The following is an 18,402-nucleotide window of genomic DNA, read 5'->3' on the forward strand; positions in this document are numbered from 1 at the left end:
AGAGCTGCTCAATCCTAGGTCCTGCAGTTTCCTGTGCTTGTGCAGTTTCCAGAACTGCTTACTCACTGGATATTTTCTGTTTTTCTGACCAAAACCTAGTGGCTTGTGAGTGTGTGTCTGCGCGAGATTATTTTATAAAGTCTTTTTGTAACCCTTTCCTATACACATATCCACCCTGTTGCTAAAACAAAACAAAGAAAAATTAATAGCGAGACCATTTTTTAAGTACGTTTTTAAAATTATGTGTGGTGTTTCTATGTTAGACCACACAAAACCCTCTAGCATATATTATTTTGAAATTTACCTGGTGACAAGACTTAGTTACCTTTCTGATGAGGTAGAAGAAAACTCTAGAATATAAACAAAATACTGCCTGAACATACAAATTGTATTTTATTCTTTATGTGAATTACACATTTTATATTTGGCTTTGATAAAAAAAAAAAATCTTATTATTTTAGGTAGCAGGATATGATGATATTCATATAACATGCAGTATTTTTACTCCTGTTTCCATCTTTAGCTTTAATGCCACAATGAAACATTCTGCTACCTGTTGTCCATAATTTTCATCTACTTACATGTTGCTTGTGGTTCTGTCGCCCTCTGCTGACAATAGAGTGGTATCATCACACATAATTAAGATTGTGGAAGTGGAAATAAAGACAAAAAAAGCTGGTTGATTTTTAGCCAATTTATTGAGGACAAATTGTTGAGGTACATTGTGTGGCTGAACTTGAGGGGAGAGGGGATAGTGGGAGAGCAGTTGGGAATAACAACCACACCAAACAAAGATAAAACATTCTGATGGTTTAAACTCTGAATAAATGGGTACCTCAGGAAAACAAAAATCTTCCAATGAACTGATCAAAACTCTTTCTGGCACGTGCATCACATACAGTATAGGCTGTTCATAGTTTAGCACCAGATATATGAAATGGTTTTAAAGTAGGCTATAGGCACTTGTAACTGCTCAGGGACATCTGGTGGTGGATATTTGTCTTACCCAGAATGGAGGGAAAGGAGGGAAGGTAGAGGGGGTGAAAACCCCCATAAAAGTAAAACCCGTCCGATGAATTAAGAGTGAAAGACGTGTGTGATGTGAAGTGAGTGTGTGTGATGAGGTAATGAGATGGGTTCTCGCTCTGTCCGTCCAAATTAACCTGAGGTACACAAACATTACAAAGAAGCAGCAAGAATATGATAGATTACAAAGTTACAAATCAATAGAGGAATAAAACATGCTAATCAAAAGAGATTGGCAAACACGATTACTTCCAGTCGCGCACCAAACTGTTACGTTCCCTCCGATACATGTACGATGACACAAACACGCACATATACATACAAACACACACACAAAATAAGCAAAAGACTTGTTACATACACAATATTTCATAATATAGCAGCACACGTGTGAATGACAATAAGGCATCTTTGTGTAAGACTAGAGAAGAAAAGCTTCGTAGCAGCAAGAGAATGATGTATATAATCTATCTTTACTTACTTTGGAATTGTTGCTTTTAAAAGTCATGAACAAAACCTTTAAAAGCATAAACATTTTTCAGCTTAAAGCATTCTTTCAGAGGGGGAACATTTGGCTTATTTTTTGTAGATTTTTTTTGTACAAACTGAGCATGCAGGAGTACGATTTAGAAACTACATTTCTGGTCTAACAAGAAATTCAATACATGTAAAACTCGCACACATGGCAGTTTTAAAACTTCAGAAAGCGGTGTAGACACAAACAAAACACGAACAAGAATATTTAGGATACAGACTGTAACTATTTTAAAGAACTAGCGGAAAGGGGTTGGAGTTGCTTTGAAAAAAAAAATTCAAGTTCAAGAGTTAAATAAATGCACTGAAGTCTAAACATGACTTGGCTTTTCTTGGTTTATAAACAATTACACTATAACACCGATTATTATCCTATGACTACTCACCTGTAGGGGTCGAGCTTTCAAGATAAACGTGTGTTACCCCCCATGGGAATCCAGCCCAGGAAAAAAAATCCTAATAACTTAAAAGAAAAACTAATAAAACCAAAAAAGAAAAAAAGACCCCCAAAACCCTCTCTGAACTCTCCTCAACCACAATCCCCCTTACCGATCTTAAGGAGTGTTTTTAAAAGTGCATCGATATTGTTCCAAATCGCCCTCTCTGCAAAAAATAAGGATAAAAGAATAAAAATGGTATAACTGCTGAACACGAGAAACTGCAGTGCACCGAACCGACCCCCACCCAACCCCACCCACCCGGACATCACCAGGGATTATTATTATTCCTCCTCCTGCGTGTCACTCAAGTGTCGTGCAGCTGCATGAACATCATAAAGCTTAAAATAATCATCAATCCACACTTGTTGCATTTTAACCCACTTTCCTCATGCTCTCTTTTATCCTAAAAACCTACCAACAAACCCTTCACTTACTCCAGTCCTCTCTCAAACTTGGTAAGAAACTTGCCAGATCTCCTCTTTCATCATCGGCGCCCTCCACTATGTACAAGCTTCACCTATAAAAACACCACACAAACGACGGCATATCTTTGCTGAATGCAAATACACAAACATACGGTCCTGTCAGCACATCTAATGCACGCCTGAAACCATCTTCATGTCCTTCCCTATGTTGAGCAGGCCCAGCCCACTCCTAGCCAGCACGCTTCTGCATAAATAGTAAGCAGTACTACAGGTGCACAGTATGGTAGGCAGAGCAGCTAGCTGCAGTAGAGCTCCTCTGGTTGGATATCAGCTTGGTTTAAATGCCTTGTATTTATTATCAGCATTTGAATCACTACTATATGGATTTCCAGAAAAGGAAACATCCCATTAAAACTATTAATTGATAACTGCTAAGAGATATTTAAAGAGTAATATAACTAAATACTAAATATACAGTATTAAATTCACTTTGCTAGGTATTATCAAAAGGAATATGTATATTTCATAAAATTATACTTTTTTTTCAAGTATGAAAATATATTCAGGTTTCCTTTCTCGAAACCTAAGGCACTATCAAGTTTTCAAGAATTAATCCTTTCTTTTTTTCCTTTTTTTTTTTTAAAGTAGCTGTTTGATTACATGTGGCCCGTACAAAAAAGGTGAAAGTACACCCAAACCAGGTGTGAATGGGGCAAAAAAAAAAGAAAAGAAAAGAAAAAAAAAAAAAACAGAAAAAAAAGGAAAAAGAAAAACTAGAAACTTCTAAAAGTTCATCGATTGTCACACCATCACTCAACAGGGGGTGGGGGTGTAGGTGGTGACTTGATGCAGATCTACTGGCAGCTCACAAGCCCTCACTCCTGTCAGTTCATTGGCTGGCAAACATGAGTGTTGTGCGAGTCCGGTGGCGTCGGGAGCTCATAAGTTGATGTCGCGCACGTCTGTCGGGGTGCTGGACTGGTCTTGCTGCTCCCTCGCCTTGCTGCCGGCCCGGACGCTGGTCTCCTGCCGGTACTGCTGCCCCTGCTGCAGGCTGGTGGTCAGCACACGCTCTATTTGTTCCTGGCAGGCCTTCAAACAATCCTGGAACAATTTTAAAAAGGGTCAGCAGCGGTTAAACACACCCTTCCATCAAACCTCTGCTAGCGTCTGGGTGCTTTAAAGACACATAATCCCCTCCAGCCAAGATTCATTTTTGCAGGTTTGCAATGTTTAGCACTATATTGAGTGGCAACTGAAGTCAAGCCTTTGATTTAGGAAAAATCCTTAGTCATCACTCAAAATATCTGTTCAAGGATTTAAAATGTATCACTATTCATGCACATAAACAAAGTAAAAAGAAATAAAAGTACAGAAATGTTACATTTAAGTGATTTTTATGGCTTCCACAGCATAAGTTGAAGGCATACACATGCCCTTTAACTGGCTCTCTCTGCTCTACTATAGCCGTGTTACTGTAAATCCCCCCGCAGTCTGCTCACTTAATCTGTGCACCTGTATGCAGACACTAGTGTGCAAAATGTTGGAATTTCAGCTGCATTTGACATGCGAGTTGTTTAACAGCTTTGGTCACATGCATGGAATACCAGCGGGGAATTATGTTGTGCTGCGGTAGGTGGTCCTGTCTGCATCATGACCAGAACAATGGGTGCCAGCACACTCCGATACCAGTGGCACGGAGCAGCGAGCTGCACAGCGGGCACCGGACATGTGCATGTCTGTGGTATAAGCTGAAGGACTCCCACACGAGCTCTGGGGAGTGTCAGGGAACTCTGGACTCCCTTCCTCCACCCTCCCTTGGGTTTACTTCACGGTCAATCCCATGTGGAGGTCTTAGAGGAAATGGCTTTGACCTGCTGCACCCTAACCCTCTGAGTTAGGGTGTAAAACAGAATATAGGACAGTGGGACCGGATGTTTTTGAACGGCTTTTCTTATTAAAAGGGATCCTCTCTTCGTCTCCCTCAGTCTCCGTCCCCCCTGCAGGTCTGTGTGAAAGATGTGGGAGGTCTGCCTCTCTGAGCCGGCTGCAGGACTCTTAAGGAATGAGCCGAGCTCGCGGAGGGGCCAACATTCCTTTAAAATGCACGAATAATTGGAACCCGATGGGCTGCAGACGGAGTGCCTGTTGTGACGGCCGGCTGGGTCGCGGGGCCCACATCACCATGGCAGCGCAACCACAAGCTAAGAGTGCCGTTTCTAAGGCCTTTATGGATTTCTATCCTGAAATCTGTGTGACTGTTGTGCTGCAGCAAAAAACTACCTACCCAGTATAGATGCCCTCTGAGAGTACTTTTTCTCAGTTATCAATATTTAAAGAAAAGATATACCAGTGACTATGACTAATATATCTATCTATCTATATACATCTTGCCCACAGATACACACAGTTGTATGTCTTTACAGTTTACAACATCTCCTAGTGCACACTGATGAACTGTAAAAATGACATTATGATGGCACATCTACCCTGGTAGTGCACGCCATCATTGATAAGGTCAAGTAAGTTTGCCCGTCTCATTTAAAGCCGTCTGGACGTTCAAGGAAAAAAGTGCAAACTAATCCAAGACTTGGTATTCTTACGATCCAGGGACTCAGTACAGGCATGATGCACGAAATTCTCCGACTTAGATTAAGCGTAGCTGTCAGCGAACAGTTGAGTCCCTTGGCAGTGTTTTTTTTCTCTCTCCCTGGGCGCCTTTCATGTTGCACAAAATGAATTTTATTAGTGCTACAGATCCCATTTAACAGTAATCATGTGGCAAAAATGGAGCTGTTTGCCCAGGCGTGAAACCGTCATCTATTCTACCATAATGTACAGTTATTAGACAGATGTCAGCCTAACTGATTGAAAAAATATTAATTTGTAGCATTTTGCTCTTTATTTACTTGCTTTTAAACTTCTCTTTTACTTTTTTCAAGCCGTTATTCATGTGTAAAACCAATGATGGCCTAATAAAACACACTAGTTAGCTTAGCTTAGACTACTACTTTTAAAAATTAAAAAACAAATCCCAGTGCTTAGGCCGAGCAGACCACTGGGCTTCTGATACTTTAATTAGCAGATTTTACAAACTACCGTATTTTTCGGACCATAAGCCACACTGTCGATGAACAGGTCTGTTTTCATACATAACACGCACCGGATTATAAGCAGAATTAAGCAAAACAAAACAGTCAGATAAGTCAAACTTTACTCATCTCATTCTTCTTGCTTCCTCCACTTCCGTACTATTAATTAATTAATGTTGACTTCTCTCGCAGCTGCTTTACTCCCGTGTTGTTGCAGTATATTAATGACTAATCTCGTACTGTGGATGGATTATCTCAGTTGTTCTCCTGACTGAAGTTTGGTCCGTTTACAGCATCCTGCTATGCGATTGCATTTGTCTCTAACCATCAGGAACCCTCACGTTAACTTTTATTGAGAGGAAAAAAAGTTGGCGTTCATCCTCCATCTTCACTGTGTTTATGTCATGCTAATATAGCTGTGATGCTAGTGATCACGTAGCACATCACGCAGCTAATCCAACTTCAGTAACCCTACAAACGTCACTGCTGTTTAGTTTTCTGTCTTCATTTATGTTGGAAGTGATAACAGAGCTGTACGTTTTAATTTTTTCAGAAATCTCCCAGTCAGAACATGCTATATCATGTTTAGGTGGAAAATAGCGAGCTAACTTCCTGCTAATTTCTAACTCCATTAAATTTCATCAATTCTGTTTTCATTGATGCCTAAATGTTAAACTTAATTGTTATACCTGGTAAAGCAGCAACTCTGATGATTTTATTAAAGATGAAAGAATTTAGACAGTTTTTAACTGTCAGTGATGCCGCAATGTTAGTTTGACTTTGGGACCTGAAGCAGACGGAGTTTTGGACCCAAAACTGTGGGAGCATTACAGCAACCTGACTACGGTAGCCGTAATGCTCCCACAATCCATTAAGCGGTGTGGCTTCGTACCTTACCAAAGTCGTACTAAAACATATTTGAGAGATTTTTGAGCACCGTGTACCACACAAAATCGATTCGAGGTCAGTAAGCACAACCAGAATTCATACAATAGGTGTATCGGATTATAAGGCGCACTGTCAATTTTTGTGAAAATTAAATGATTTTAAGTGCACCTTATAGTGTGGAAAATACCGTAGTTGGCGAGTGATTGAGGATGCTAGAAGATTTCTGCAGTCAACTGCAGTTTGCTCAACCTGTCTGCAAACACTTGTACTAGCCGAGAAAGTGAAAGTACGTTCGCCTTCGGAGAAAAAGTTGTGCTGGTTTAGTGGCATTCCTTGCTTCTGTCTAAGGCTTAAACACCCAAAAATGTATTTTTTTTTTTTTTTTTTTAAAGTGGAACTTTTACTTTGAAGGTAAACGTTCCGCGTTTGCAGTTGCACTTTTCAGTTTCACTCCTGCTCGGAGAGTAGCTTGCAAGTATTTGTACACAGGTCTTCCATGCAAAGATCCAGCAGCTGTTAGGAAGTTTTCACTAAAACTCAGAGTGCGCGCATTTTTGGCGACTGGTCTCTGGGCCTTCTTTACTTGACCCTACACTGTCACACATCCAGAACACCAAGTTAGCATCACGTGGTTAGTGGTCAGGTGTCTGTAAAACCTCAAAACAATAGAAACTAGTTGCAGCTGCATGTCACACACTTTGAGATTTGAGCAGTATTGTCTGATATTTTAAAGCTCAGCAAGTTACACTACACACTGAAGTTAGTCTGTTGCAGGTAACTCTGTGTCTGCATCAGCCTTCACTGGAAAAGATGCTTCTTGCCTTCAGTGCATACGTATTCCTCCACCAGGAGGGGCACACAGCTAAAGTGGGAGCCCTGCAAAGAAATTGCATGTGTCGTACCACAAGAATGTGGGCTCTGAGTTTTAAGAAGACATTCCCTCTGCTCTTTATAGCAGCAGTCTGGCTCCCCAGCCAGCAGCCAAATGCTTGCTCTCCCTCTCTCCATGAAAAGTAAATAGCTTCAGCCTGCCACCACTGAAGTCATCACTGTTGTTTACTAAAGAGCCTTTTATGCTGCTGTCGTGAGATGTTGCAATGATCGCTATTAACAGCATATTGTTTCGAAGCGCTGAAACTATTGATTAATTCCTGCTGTCGAGTATAAATTTCCCCGCTGTGGTACTCACCACCTCAGTGTTGGTGATCTTGGCCAGCAGGTCTGTCAGGTTGTCTCGACTCAGCTTCTGGTCAGTGTGGTCCAACTGCAGGCCACAGATAGCGGCTCCCATGCTGCCAGAGGCTATCATAGAAGGAGGGTTCATAGCAAGGCGGTCATCTGGTGAGGGAAAGAGAGAGCGTTAATGTGCAATTAGTGAAACAAGAGCAGCTTTTAAGCCACGGTGACACATGGAAATTACATCCTCAATGTGACACAGAGCAACATTACTTAAATCCGCCCAGAGGAAGCGTCACAGATGCATAAGAGGTGAAACGTCTGAATCATCTCCATCATACATGCTTTACAGCTGAATCTGATTTTCCCACAGTCTGGATTTCAGCAGACGAAGCTCCACAGTGGAACCTGTGTGGCGTCCTTCACAGGAACTTCAGCTGTGATTAGAAAAACAGAGTAGGAATCCTCCTACTCGCTGAGCAATGAGTTCCAGGCATGACTCCCTTCGGTCTGCATCCAAGTCTCAGAGACTTAAGTGACAACAGGCCTGGGAGGAGGCAGAAAAGGAGGCGGACATGGAGAGAACAACAAGGAAAACCAGCAAGTGCTGATTGTGAGAAGTCCTTTCCACCGCTTGGTTATTCGATTAAGTAACAGCAAAGAGCTTCAGCAATCCCACCTCATTGTCTTTTATACGTAGGACAGTAACTTCCCAAAACAAACAATCCCTCCTTCACACCCTCTTTGTCCTGTGATTGGCTGAGGTTTCTCTTATCTTTAATTTTAGAGCAGCAGTCCCCAACCCCCAGACCGGTCCGTGAGTTGTTTGGTATCGGGCCACGAGAGTTGAGGCTTGGGTGTGAAATTTATGGTTTTTAGGGTTTTTATTGTTAACTCTGTCTTTTCCCGTGTTGTAGTTGTGTCTTATTTTGAAAGAAATATTTACGCATTACCATAGCGACCAGAGAGGATTAAGGTGCAGAGGGGAGGATGTTACTCTCAATGTTGTTGGTGCATTTCAGGAGAACGCTGCTAATAAAGTTACACAATCACACAGTGAATTTGTGTTTATTATTATATTTGTAAAACACTCCAGTTTTTGTCTTAGTCGTATCATTTTATTTTGTTGTATTTATCCGGTCCGTGGCACAAAAAAGGTTGGGGACTGCTGCTTTAGCGCTCCTTTTTTTGGTTTTTTTTTTTTACCATTTTTAAACAAAGTGTTTCAGTGACTTTTCTTTGGTACAACCAAGTAAACACAAATGTGCCAACATATTACTCTACATAACCGACAGCTTTTTGTCTTCTTGCGTCGTTGACTGAAACATCCTGATTTCTGACAAAGATGGGCAATGTCATGCTAAAAAGAAACTTACTGGACCGGCGTTTTGCACCAATTTTGAACAAAATATGTGGTGCTCTTTTAAAAAGTGAAATCATGATCTAGTTATTCAAAAGGAAAAAAAAATCCAGGAAGTTTGTAACTTGGATGTAGTAGCTACCTTCTCTCCAAGGTCTACCATCCACCGCCTAAAAGCAGTCGTTGATAAGCAAGTCACAGGTAGATGGCGACACAACAGGCTGGTAAGAAAATAGTTCCTACCTGAAACTGTTCACAAGACTTTCAATTGCTGGTTTATTTTAACATGGCCATTTTTGGGGACATTTTGAGTACTCACTTTTTTTTTTAAGTCCCATAGAGAAAAGCCAGTGTAAACCAGTCCCAATGGCCTGATAGCTTTAAGCCAGCTGTGCGACACCCATCTTCTCCTCCAGGGGCCAGCTGTCCATAGGAGGAGCTCCTCCAATATAATAATAACATCTCAACTCCATATAAAACTCCAAACATTTACATTACTGCACAACCACAGCAGGCCTCCTTTTTTTCCACTGCGGCTGCTTTGTGCTTGGATATAAGCAGCTGTTTATGAATAGCAGAAGTGACCACTGAAACACACCCAAATATATATATATATATATATATATATATATATATATATATATATATAGTGTGTGTGTGTGACACTAAAACTGTGCTAAACAGGGCATAAAACTCGCTGAAGGAGCCTCTGATTCCAATAACTAACTCTAGTAAATAAGTGCTTAACAGCCAGATATGACCGCACTGACGTTTGTGAGGAATTCAATGCACGAAAGTGACCTCCCTTTGTTTTATTTCCTTCATTGAATTAGCTAGAAAAGAGGAAAGGAGGTAGCAGAAGAAAAGCAGCCTTGTGAGACAGGTTTCCTGTATATTATATGCATTAGGTGATCCTGCAGTAGTATTTCTGTCCAGGATATGAAAATATTAGAGGGATTCCAAGTTTAGGCAAAGGAATGCCTTGAAAATTCACCTAAGGAGAGGCCTGAGGGGGACATGTAAGCTTTTTCCAGAGTTTATTTTGGACATAAGGCGGCGATGGGAGGAGGAAGGAAGATCACTGGATCACTGCCCTGACTTTTTAAACCTGGAAGTCTCTCTGTCAACAAACAATGAAAGGGGAGTACCGCAGAAAAATTCAGCTGCACCTGAGTCACTCAGCACAGAGTGTGTGATAGGATTGCTATCATTACCCGTGTATGTGGCTAATCTAAACACAGCACTGATAGGAGTTTTCCCAGGCACTTAGAAGAGAAATGTCCATGACCACTTTGAGTAGCTTTTAGCAGCTGTGAAGACAAAAAAAAACTCACTACAGGCTGTGGAAAGAGTAGAAAGTGGATAAGGCAGCCAGCAGAGAAGAAAGAGGTCACAGATGACTCACGATGGGGGAATGTTTGCGTGTGTGGGAATATTCTGGTGGATGTCTGAATAAACATTTTTTTAAAAAAAGCACACCACTGAGCAGATGAAGGATTAAAAAAATAATAATAACAATTTTTAAAAAACACATAAAACAACAGGTACCCGCATTACCTGTGGCGCAGAGGGCGATGAACGTCTGTGTGTGCTTGCGGACCATCACCACCTTTTCTTTGGGGAGGGGCAGCCTTCGTAGGATGTGCTCTACAAAATCATTGGGGATGACGGAGGCCATGTTCCACTTCAATTTCCCCAGCACAACCAGTTCCCAGTCCTAAAGCACAAGGATGAGGGTTAAAAAAAAAAAAAAAGAGTGTGTGTCAGGGGGTTAAATGGCATGCTGCCACGTCTGTATCGCCTGTGAAAATGATCTTAGTCTGCCTCCATTCCCAGAGGAAATGGCTCTGTAAGAAGAGCAACATTTCTTCATTTTATCTATCCTCACTGTATCTTATTATCTGCATGCCTTTCTCATTCCTTGCATCTTTTGTGTTCATATCGCCGGCATGTGACAAGCCTTGCCCCGCTTAGAGGCCCTGCCAATGAGACAGCTAGCCCCTTCCTTCCTGTCATAAGCCTCAAACAGCGCTACAATGAGCTAGCGCTGCACAGGCAGCCGCACAGAGATCACTCTTTATACAGCAAGGCTCTGCAAGAGCAAGAAGACTGCACACACTGCATTATCTAATTTCCTGTTACTCTTAACTCATTGCATTCAAAACAAACCAATTTACTATATTTTTTAAATATTATTTAGCAGAGACATCAAATGAAGACTTCAACATCTAAAATTTACTCAGACAAACAATTAGTCATGATCAAGTTTTCAACACAATCAATAACACCTTCTCTAACCTCCCATACGAGAGAAATTTAGAGACTGACATGTGGTGCTGTAGCCATTTCTACCTGCCACTGTTTCTTTTTAAGAAAAACAGAAGTCCTAAAAAAGCAAAGCATCGCTCTGCTGCCTTAAAATAAATTGAATTCACTTAAGTTCTTCTGAGCTGTGATTGTGTGCGAGTTCCTCCAGAAGCCATTCATTGAAAAAACGCTTACATGTGTTGCTTTTTTCTTTGTTTAGGGTCCAAACTGCACCTGAGCTTTTATTTAAAGTTGCACAGGTGTGCCATTTAAAATAACTGTCAATTTGGAGAAAATAATCCAAGGGTGTGGCGAAGTGTCCCTGTAAATGGAGTTATTGACATAGGCACTCTAAAGGGGAAGTACTGTTGTAACGCTTTTATGAATAGCTAAACACTAGCATCAATACACTTTCATTCAGTAACAGATTCATGTCTAGACTTTGCTCCAAGCACTTCTGAAAGAATTGTACCTGCAGACGATAAGTGGGAACACGTCAAAGGGAAGGCAGGTGAGACAGAAGTGCAGCATAGTGCAGTTTTACTGAGGCAGGATTAAAAAGACGAGGCAGGTGGTGACACCTATCAAATCTGAATCACTTGTGTTTTGCTCCCCTATAGAATCAAAATGAGCTGCATAAAGGTCAGTTTTTAGTTCACAACATGCTTATCGTTGGCTTTAAAAGAATTTAAAACATTTTTTTCAAAAAAGCAGTGCACTGCCACCACGTCTGGCACTGGTGCTAACATCTAAAAATCTACCATTTCCCACCCCCTTAATCTAGAAATAGCTCAACATTTCAACAGAATAAGATGCCAAAAAGTGACGGTACCATGTAAAACCCACTAACTAAAAGAAATTCACAGATGATTCGCGGTCGCGATCATCGCGCTTTGATTTTACAGTTGTGAAAACGACTCAACCTCTGTTGAATAACACTGTGTACCGTTCCGTTCTTAAATCTATCAAAATGTGTGCTGCACTGGCACCCCAGCATATGCCAGTAGAGAGTAAGCCTCCAGTGGCACCACTGTAAAATCTAACTCCCAAAAAAAGCAAGCTAGGGGGTCTGATAAGGAAGGAACTTACTTTGAAGTATTAAATCGAACAAACAAAGTCTGAGACAGGAGAAATCATAACTAGAACAGACTAACACTTTGGCAGTAAATGTCACAGGTGAGGCTAACACTGGATTTTCACTGGTGTCTAGGCGACTGGTGGTGTGACTTATATCAGATAAGCCTGATATGAGGCAAGCTGGGCTGAACTTAACTTAAGGTGATACCAATAAATTTCTGTGGGAACATGAGGTCCATTCTGTTAACCATGACAAAACCTTTGCGATAACGGCGTCGTTTGGTTTTCTTCATTTATGGGTAGAAAAATATGAGAAAGGTTAACTGGAGTGTGTTAGAAATCACTGCAATCAAGAGCAAGAAATTAAAAGGGATTAAAACTACTCATATTTCTCATGAGAGAAGTTTTCTTTAATGCCCTTTTAACACTGAATGAACACAGCTGATTCTAATTTCTAACTTACTCTGTGTCACACAAAAAGTAACCGTAGTAAACACCGAAACCCCAACGCTCAGTGGGGACAGTCCCCCCACCCTGAAACGCTTTTCTGTCATCTAAAATGTCACCCGTCAATCCCATTTACGTGGGTTTCCTGTACATAACCAGCTTCTCTTCACCCTATTTTAGCCCCAATGGAGATCAATGATTGTGAGATGAATAGGGGACAGGTTTGCCACTGGTATGATCACTTTCGGGACATCTGTCCTGATGAAAAATACCACCCGCTACCATTGTTAAACTTCTCTCTTACAGGCAAACTGCCACCACCAGGGGTAGCACATTTACTGTAAGAGTGAGGAGCTACAATAATTTTCCAGAGGCTCCTGCTGCCTGCTCTCTGCATCCTGTGAGGATATCCAGGAATATGGAGCCTTACAACAATATGGAGCATCAAATCGGATGGATGTCATTTCCCTAAACAGCTGCAGCCGAGCAGGAGGACCCATAGGCTAGGTCCACACTAATGCGTTTTCACCCGAAAATGCATCGTTTTCTCTCCGTTCTGGCCTCCCGTTTACAATGAGACGTTTTCACTCATGGAAAACGCAGCATTTTGAAAGCGTTCACGAAAACACATACATTTGAAAACGGTGCTTTTGCATTGCAGTGCGGACAGCAAAAACAAAGACTTTCTAAAATGATGACACATGTTAGTCATATGATTCAGTCATGTGACCAATTAAACTAAGTTAGCGGAGGGCATTATACAGCAGTTGCTTTGTTTGCTCTCAATTTTGACAGCCGTATTAAAGATTAATCAGTCTGTACATGCTCCAGATAGCTTTTCTTCAAATTCTTTATTTCTCACGCACTTTTGCAACTTTTACTTTTGTGTTACTCGCAGCAACAACTCCACCTCATTGTTAGTCCATTTAAAAAACTCGGTGCTTTCCCTCAACATTTTGCCGCGAAGTTTCAAAGAGCCAGAAAGTAAATAAGCGGCAGACGGAAATGAGGCGGGTCAAATCTTCTTGCGCAGTACTGGAACGTAAGCGTTTTTGGCCGTTTCAATGTGGACGCACAACTCTGTGAAAACGACTGAAAACGCTAGTGTGGACGCGGAGCGGTTTCAAACGAAAACGCCGTTTTTAAATCTATGTCGGAAGTTGCCATAGAGAGCCTAGGCAGCAGTTTGGTCAAAATCAGGAGCAGATCTTACTGCAACATGTAAATTACTCTGGCACTGAAGTGGTTAAATAAAATCTGCAACTCTTTTAGTTGTTTAAGACAATTTCTTTTTTAATGGAAACTTCCAACAAGACATTTTTTAGGGCAGAAGCTAATGTTTGTTTGCTTGTAGAAGTCATAAACCAGCGGTCCCAAACTCATTTTACATCGTGGCCCGCTTTAATCTGTTAAATTCCCCCTTCTGTCAGCGTAAAGAAGTTTAACCACACGTATATTTTAATATAAGAAAAATAAGTCAGCACAACTCTTTGGGCTTTAATCCTAAGAAATAAATGTGTAAAATTAGGAACATTTAGTAAAGAAAATAACTTTTCTGACATTTAAGTGTTTATTACTTCGTTACTTTGGTGTAGTACGAATAGCTATGGAAAGAAAGCTGTAAAACTTATGAAAATACATGCCGTCCTTCATTTGCTCCAAAGCCATCTAATGGGCCGGATTGAGAGCCTCTGCTGGCCAATTCTGGTCCCCGGGCCTTATGTTTGGCACCCCTGTTCTAAGCCAAATGTTTCCAGTCACAAAAAGCCACCTAGGGGAGCCTGAAATTAACATAAACTGGATTAAAAAATTAGCTCTATAATATTAATAAAAATTCAGCATCGTGATCATCTCACTGTCTGCAAGTGAGAAGCAAACTGTTTTGCTGATGAGGACGATGTGATAGTATCAAAAGCTCAAGAGGAGGCTAAATAAATGGAGATAAGTGTTGGGTGGGTTATTTATCCTTAAATTTTTTTAAAGATCTTTCTTACACAACAAATGATTAACAGAGAAATTTATCTTAAAGGGACTTTTAAACTGCCAACATGGTGCCAAAAGTTGCCTTTAAAAGCATCCCTGGGTTAACGATTGTGTAGTAAATCGTAAGATAGTAAGAAAATAATACTTGAGCTTGGAGGTTTGGTTTTTAATAGCATAAAATACTCAATATGTACTAGAAATGCAGGCTTCCTCATGATATTCATATCCTAAACTGCATAACTGCCACTAGATGGCATCATGCGTCTCTTCAGGCCACATGGATCCAAAGAAAGGATGTGGCTGTATTGTGCTCCACTTACAAGGAAAATAGGAAACTTCCTGTGAAACCAATTCAGCCATTAGCATCATAAAGTCATAAAAAAAAAAACGTGACACGACATCTTCATGCTCCCATGAGTGAGTGAGTGAATGTTTGGATGGATGAATGGATGGGACTGTTGCTCTTACCAGCAGTTCCCGTGGTGAGAATGAATTATCTGTGTACATGCAAAGTTTCTCTGCTGATATGGGCCTGCAGTCCTTTAGCTTGGAGGCCAGAAACATGCACACAGCTCCCAGAAGCTGCAAGTAACTCTTTCTTGTGGGCATCACTGCTAAAAATCTGTCCAAATAATTAATAGCTAAAGGAAAGACGTCTTCATTGCTCTTCTCCTCTTCACACACCTGGAAAAGTTTAAACAGGAGACACATATATTAGGTAAAACTATGCCAAAACACCCAAAACAAAACAAAAACCCCAACTGCAATAACAAAATAGAAAAAGAAAAAAAGAGGAATATATTTGTATATAAAACAGGTTTTAGTGGCTATTAATTCTGCTATAAATAGTACTGTTTTCGGGTTAAAGGTTAAATGACTGGTTTTCACGTCTTTTTTTCCTGCATGAAAGGCTGCAAAGTCAGAGCAGGGCAGAAACAAATTAGTTCAACAGCAACTCGTTCTGCAAAACCCCCACATCGCCATTCAGTCTCTCTTCCTTGTTGGGGCTTGCCTCACTCATCAAAAAATAAAAATAAAATAAAATAAACCACCCAAAAGCTTTATAAAGTGTGCAAAATATCCACATGTTTTCTTCAAACACTTTCCGACAGTTTTTGTGAAAGAACTTTACCAAAATCAACTTATTTTCTTGAGCTGAAAAAATGAAAGTAGCTTAGCATTCATGCTGCCTGCCTTGCCCCGAGCCTGAGTCACTTTTAAAAAATTAATAATAATTACTCTGAGGGGAAATTTTCGAGTTTTCGATTATGTAAATTAAGAATAAGTCCCCCCCTGTCGCCTGAGCTTACTAATTATCAGAAAGCACAAACTTTGAAGCTGTTAACCAATGTAAATATGCAGCTAGGCTGTTTTCTTTGAAGCCGAATTTTCTTCGTGGTGGAATTTCCGACTCTCCCACGCCTTTGGTGAGTCATTCTTATTCAATTGTCAAACAGGTTAACATCCATGACAACTTTCCACGAGCTAAAACGAGCCAGAAATAACTTGTAAGTGTGCAAAAACAAAACAAGACAAAACAAAAAACTGAAAATTAGCTAAAGCGGTTAGGTTAGCCCCGCGAGTGCATAAAATGCCCACAAACCTCATGCATCCAGCCTGCAACCATTCGTCTCATATAAGGCTGAATATCCTTCTGAACCCGCTGGAAATACGAACACTGAGGTAAAAATCTGTCCTCGATTGTTAATAAACTCTGCAACACTCTGTCATCACAGAGGATGTTTAGGTCAGGCTGGGCTCTCACGGCTAGGTCCGACTCCAGGCAGTAAAGCTCCATGTCTCGGCCCCCGTCTTCGCCCCGTTTTTTTGTTTGCTGTTGCTTTTGTTTTAGTTACTGAATAATATGAAGGAAAAGTAAATAAATATTGTTACGGTGTTTTCGACAGCGGACAAGAGGAGGAGAAGTGCCCAGGACGAAGCATGAGGCTGAGACTGCTGGGTTTGCTCCAGTCCTGCTGCCTCACGGTTCGCTTCCTCTCGCTGCCGTCGATGGGCCGCAGTTGCACGCACTACATCCGGTACGAACCTTCAAAATAAATTTCTGGGAAGAAAGCGGAAAACAAACCGGAAACTTTATTAATAAAAACAAACAAGCAAAAACATAAAATAAAATAAATATATATATATAATATTACTTTAAATTTTAAGGATTATCATTGTCATTACAGCAATACTATGTTTTTTGCCCTCAGTCCAAGAGTGAGCTTGTGAGATGGCTAGAGTCGTATCAAAGTTAATGGAGAGAGGACCATGTGTGTAATTGTGTGTATCTAGACAGCTGTACTGGGAGGCTATGCCCAAAGAGAGAGGCGGCAAATGCAAAAGGAAAGGCTAATGCATGAATTATGCTTTAGTGGAGAAATCTATGTCATCATGGAAAATTCCTTTTAACACCACGTTGTAGCTGTCCACTTTATCTCACATGACCCTCCCAAGTAATGTAACTAAACATTGGGTAAATGTAGAATGCAACAGCTTGAATGGCATCATAAAGTTAAAGGCAAGTTCCGGTTACAACCCAAGTTATGACATAGTTTTAAAGCAAAAGTCTAAATCATGTACATCAGGCTGAAAGATAACGAAAGGGGCTAGAAAGGATGTGCAGCAGATTAGAGTGATTAAGGACAGAGGAAATGTATTAAAGAGGGAAAAGACTATGCTGAGAAGATGGTAGGAATACTATGAGGAGCTCATGAATGAATGAAATCAGAGAGAGGGAGAGAGAGAGAGTAGAGTGGGTAGAATCCAAATGTCAAAAACAAACAATCCAAATATCCATAGTATTGATACCAACGGTGGTACTGGTGTTGGATTGATTTTTTGTTTATATTCTCTCATTTCAGTGCCGCTATGAAAAGGATGAAGAGTGGAGAAGTGGTTGGACCTAGTGAAATACCTTTGCAGGTATGGAGAAGTCCAGGAGAAAGGACAGTGGACTTTTTAACCAGATTATTTAACACAATGATGGAGACTAAAATGATGCCTGAGGAATGGAGAAGAGGTGTACTGGTACCAATTTTCAACAAACGTAATCTTCAGACCTGTAGTAACTACAGAGCAATAAGGCTGATGAGCCACACCATAAAGCTGTTGGAAAGAGTTGTTAAACCTAGGTGCAGACTTGACTGGTACTTGTGTAGCACTCTCAAATATTTACACACTTACATGTTGATGGATGCATTGTCGGCAACTTCTGTTTCAGCATCTTCCTCAAGGAAACTTTGAAATACGTATGCACATGTGTATGTGTATATACAGTGGGGCAAAAAAGTATTTAGTCAGCCACCGATTGTGCAAGTTCCCTCACTTAAAATGATGACAGAGGTCAGTAATTTGCACCAGAGGTACACTTCAACTGTGAGAGACAGAATGTGAAAAAAAAATCCATGAATTCACATGGTAGGATTTGTAAAGAATTTATTCGTAAATCAGGGTGGAAAATAAGTATTTGGTCACCTCAAACAAGGAAAATCCCTGGCTCTCACAGACCTGTAACGTCTTCTGTAAGAAGCTTTTCTGTCCCCCACTCGTTACCTGTATGAATGGCACCTGTTTGACCTCATCATCTGTATAAAAGACACCTGTCCACAGCCTCAACCAGTCAGACTCCAAACTCCGCCATGGCC

General features: G+C 40.7%; 1 protein-coding gene across 1 annotated transcript; it reads right to left on the reverse strand.

Annotated features, from left to right (window-relative positions):
- Positions 1 to 679: 679 nt before the first annotated feature.
- Positions 680 to 16,761, reverse strand: ccnd2b (cyclin D2, b). The gene is made up of 5 exons (XM_006780812.3): positions 16,359 to 16,761; positions 15,224 to 15,439; positions 10,499 to 10,658; positions 7,595 to 7,743; positions 680 to 3,529 (listed from the first exon to the last, which is right to left on the reverse strand). Exons 1-5 carry the CDS (start codon positions 16,551 to 16,553, stop codon positions 3,365 to 3,367), a joined length of 885 nt encoding a protein of 294 aa, XP_006780875.1. The 5' UTR covers positions 16,554 to 16,761; the 3' UTR covers positions 680 to 3,364.
- Between the last annotated feature and the right edge of the window lie 1,641 nt (positions 16,762 to 18,402).

Source organism: Neolamprologus brichardi, chromosome 17 (genome assembly GCF_056152115.1).
Source record: "Neolamprologus brichardi isolate AB-2024 chromosome 17, ASM5615211v1, whole genome shotgun sequence".
In the NCBI taxonomy this organism is placed as follows: Eukaryota; Metazoa; Chordata; class Actinopteri; order Cichliformes; family Cichlidae; genus Neolamprologus; species Neolamprologus brichardi.

Excerpts from the sequence above, each read along its gene's own strand:
- ccnd2b (XM_006780812.3), bottom strand. The coding sequence starts at position 16,553 with ATGGAGCTTTACTGCCTGGAGTCGGACCTAGCCGTGAGAGCCCAGCCT. Across the intron at positions 15,440-16,358 it reads TTGCAGGCTGGATGCATGAG|GTGTGTGAAGAGGAGAAGAG; the intron begins GTTTGTGGGCAT and ends AAACTTTTCCAG. Across the intron at positions 10,659-15,223 it reads TCTCACCACGGGAACTGCTG|GACTGGGAACTGGTTGTGCT; the intron begins GTAAGAGCAACA and ends CTTGTGCTTTAG.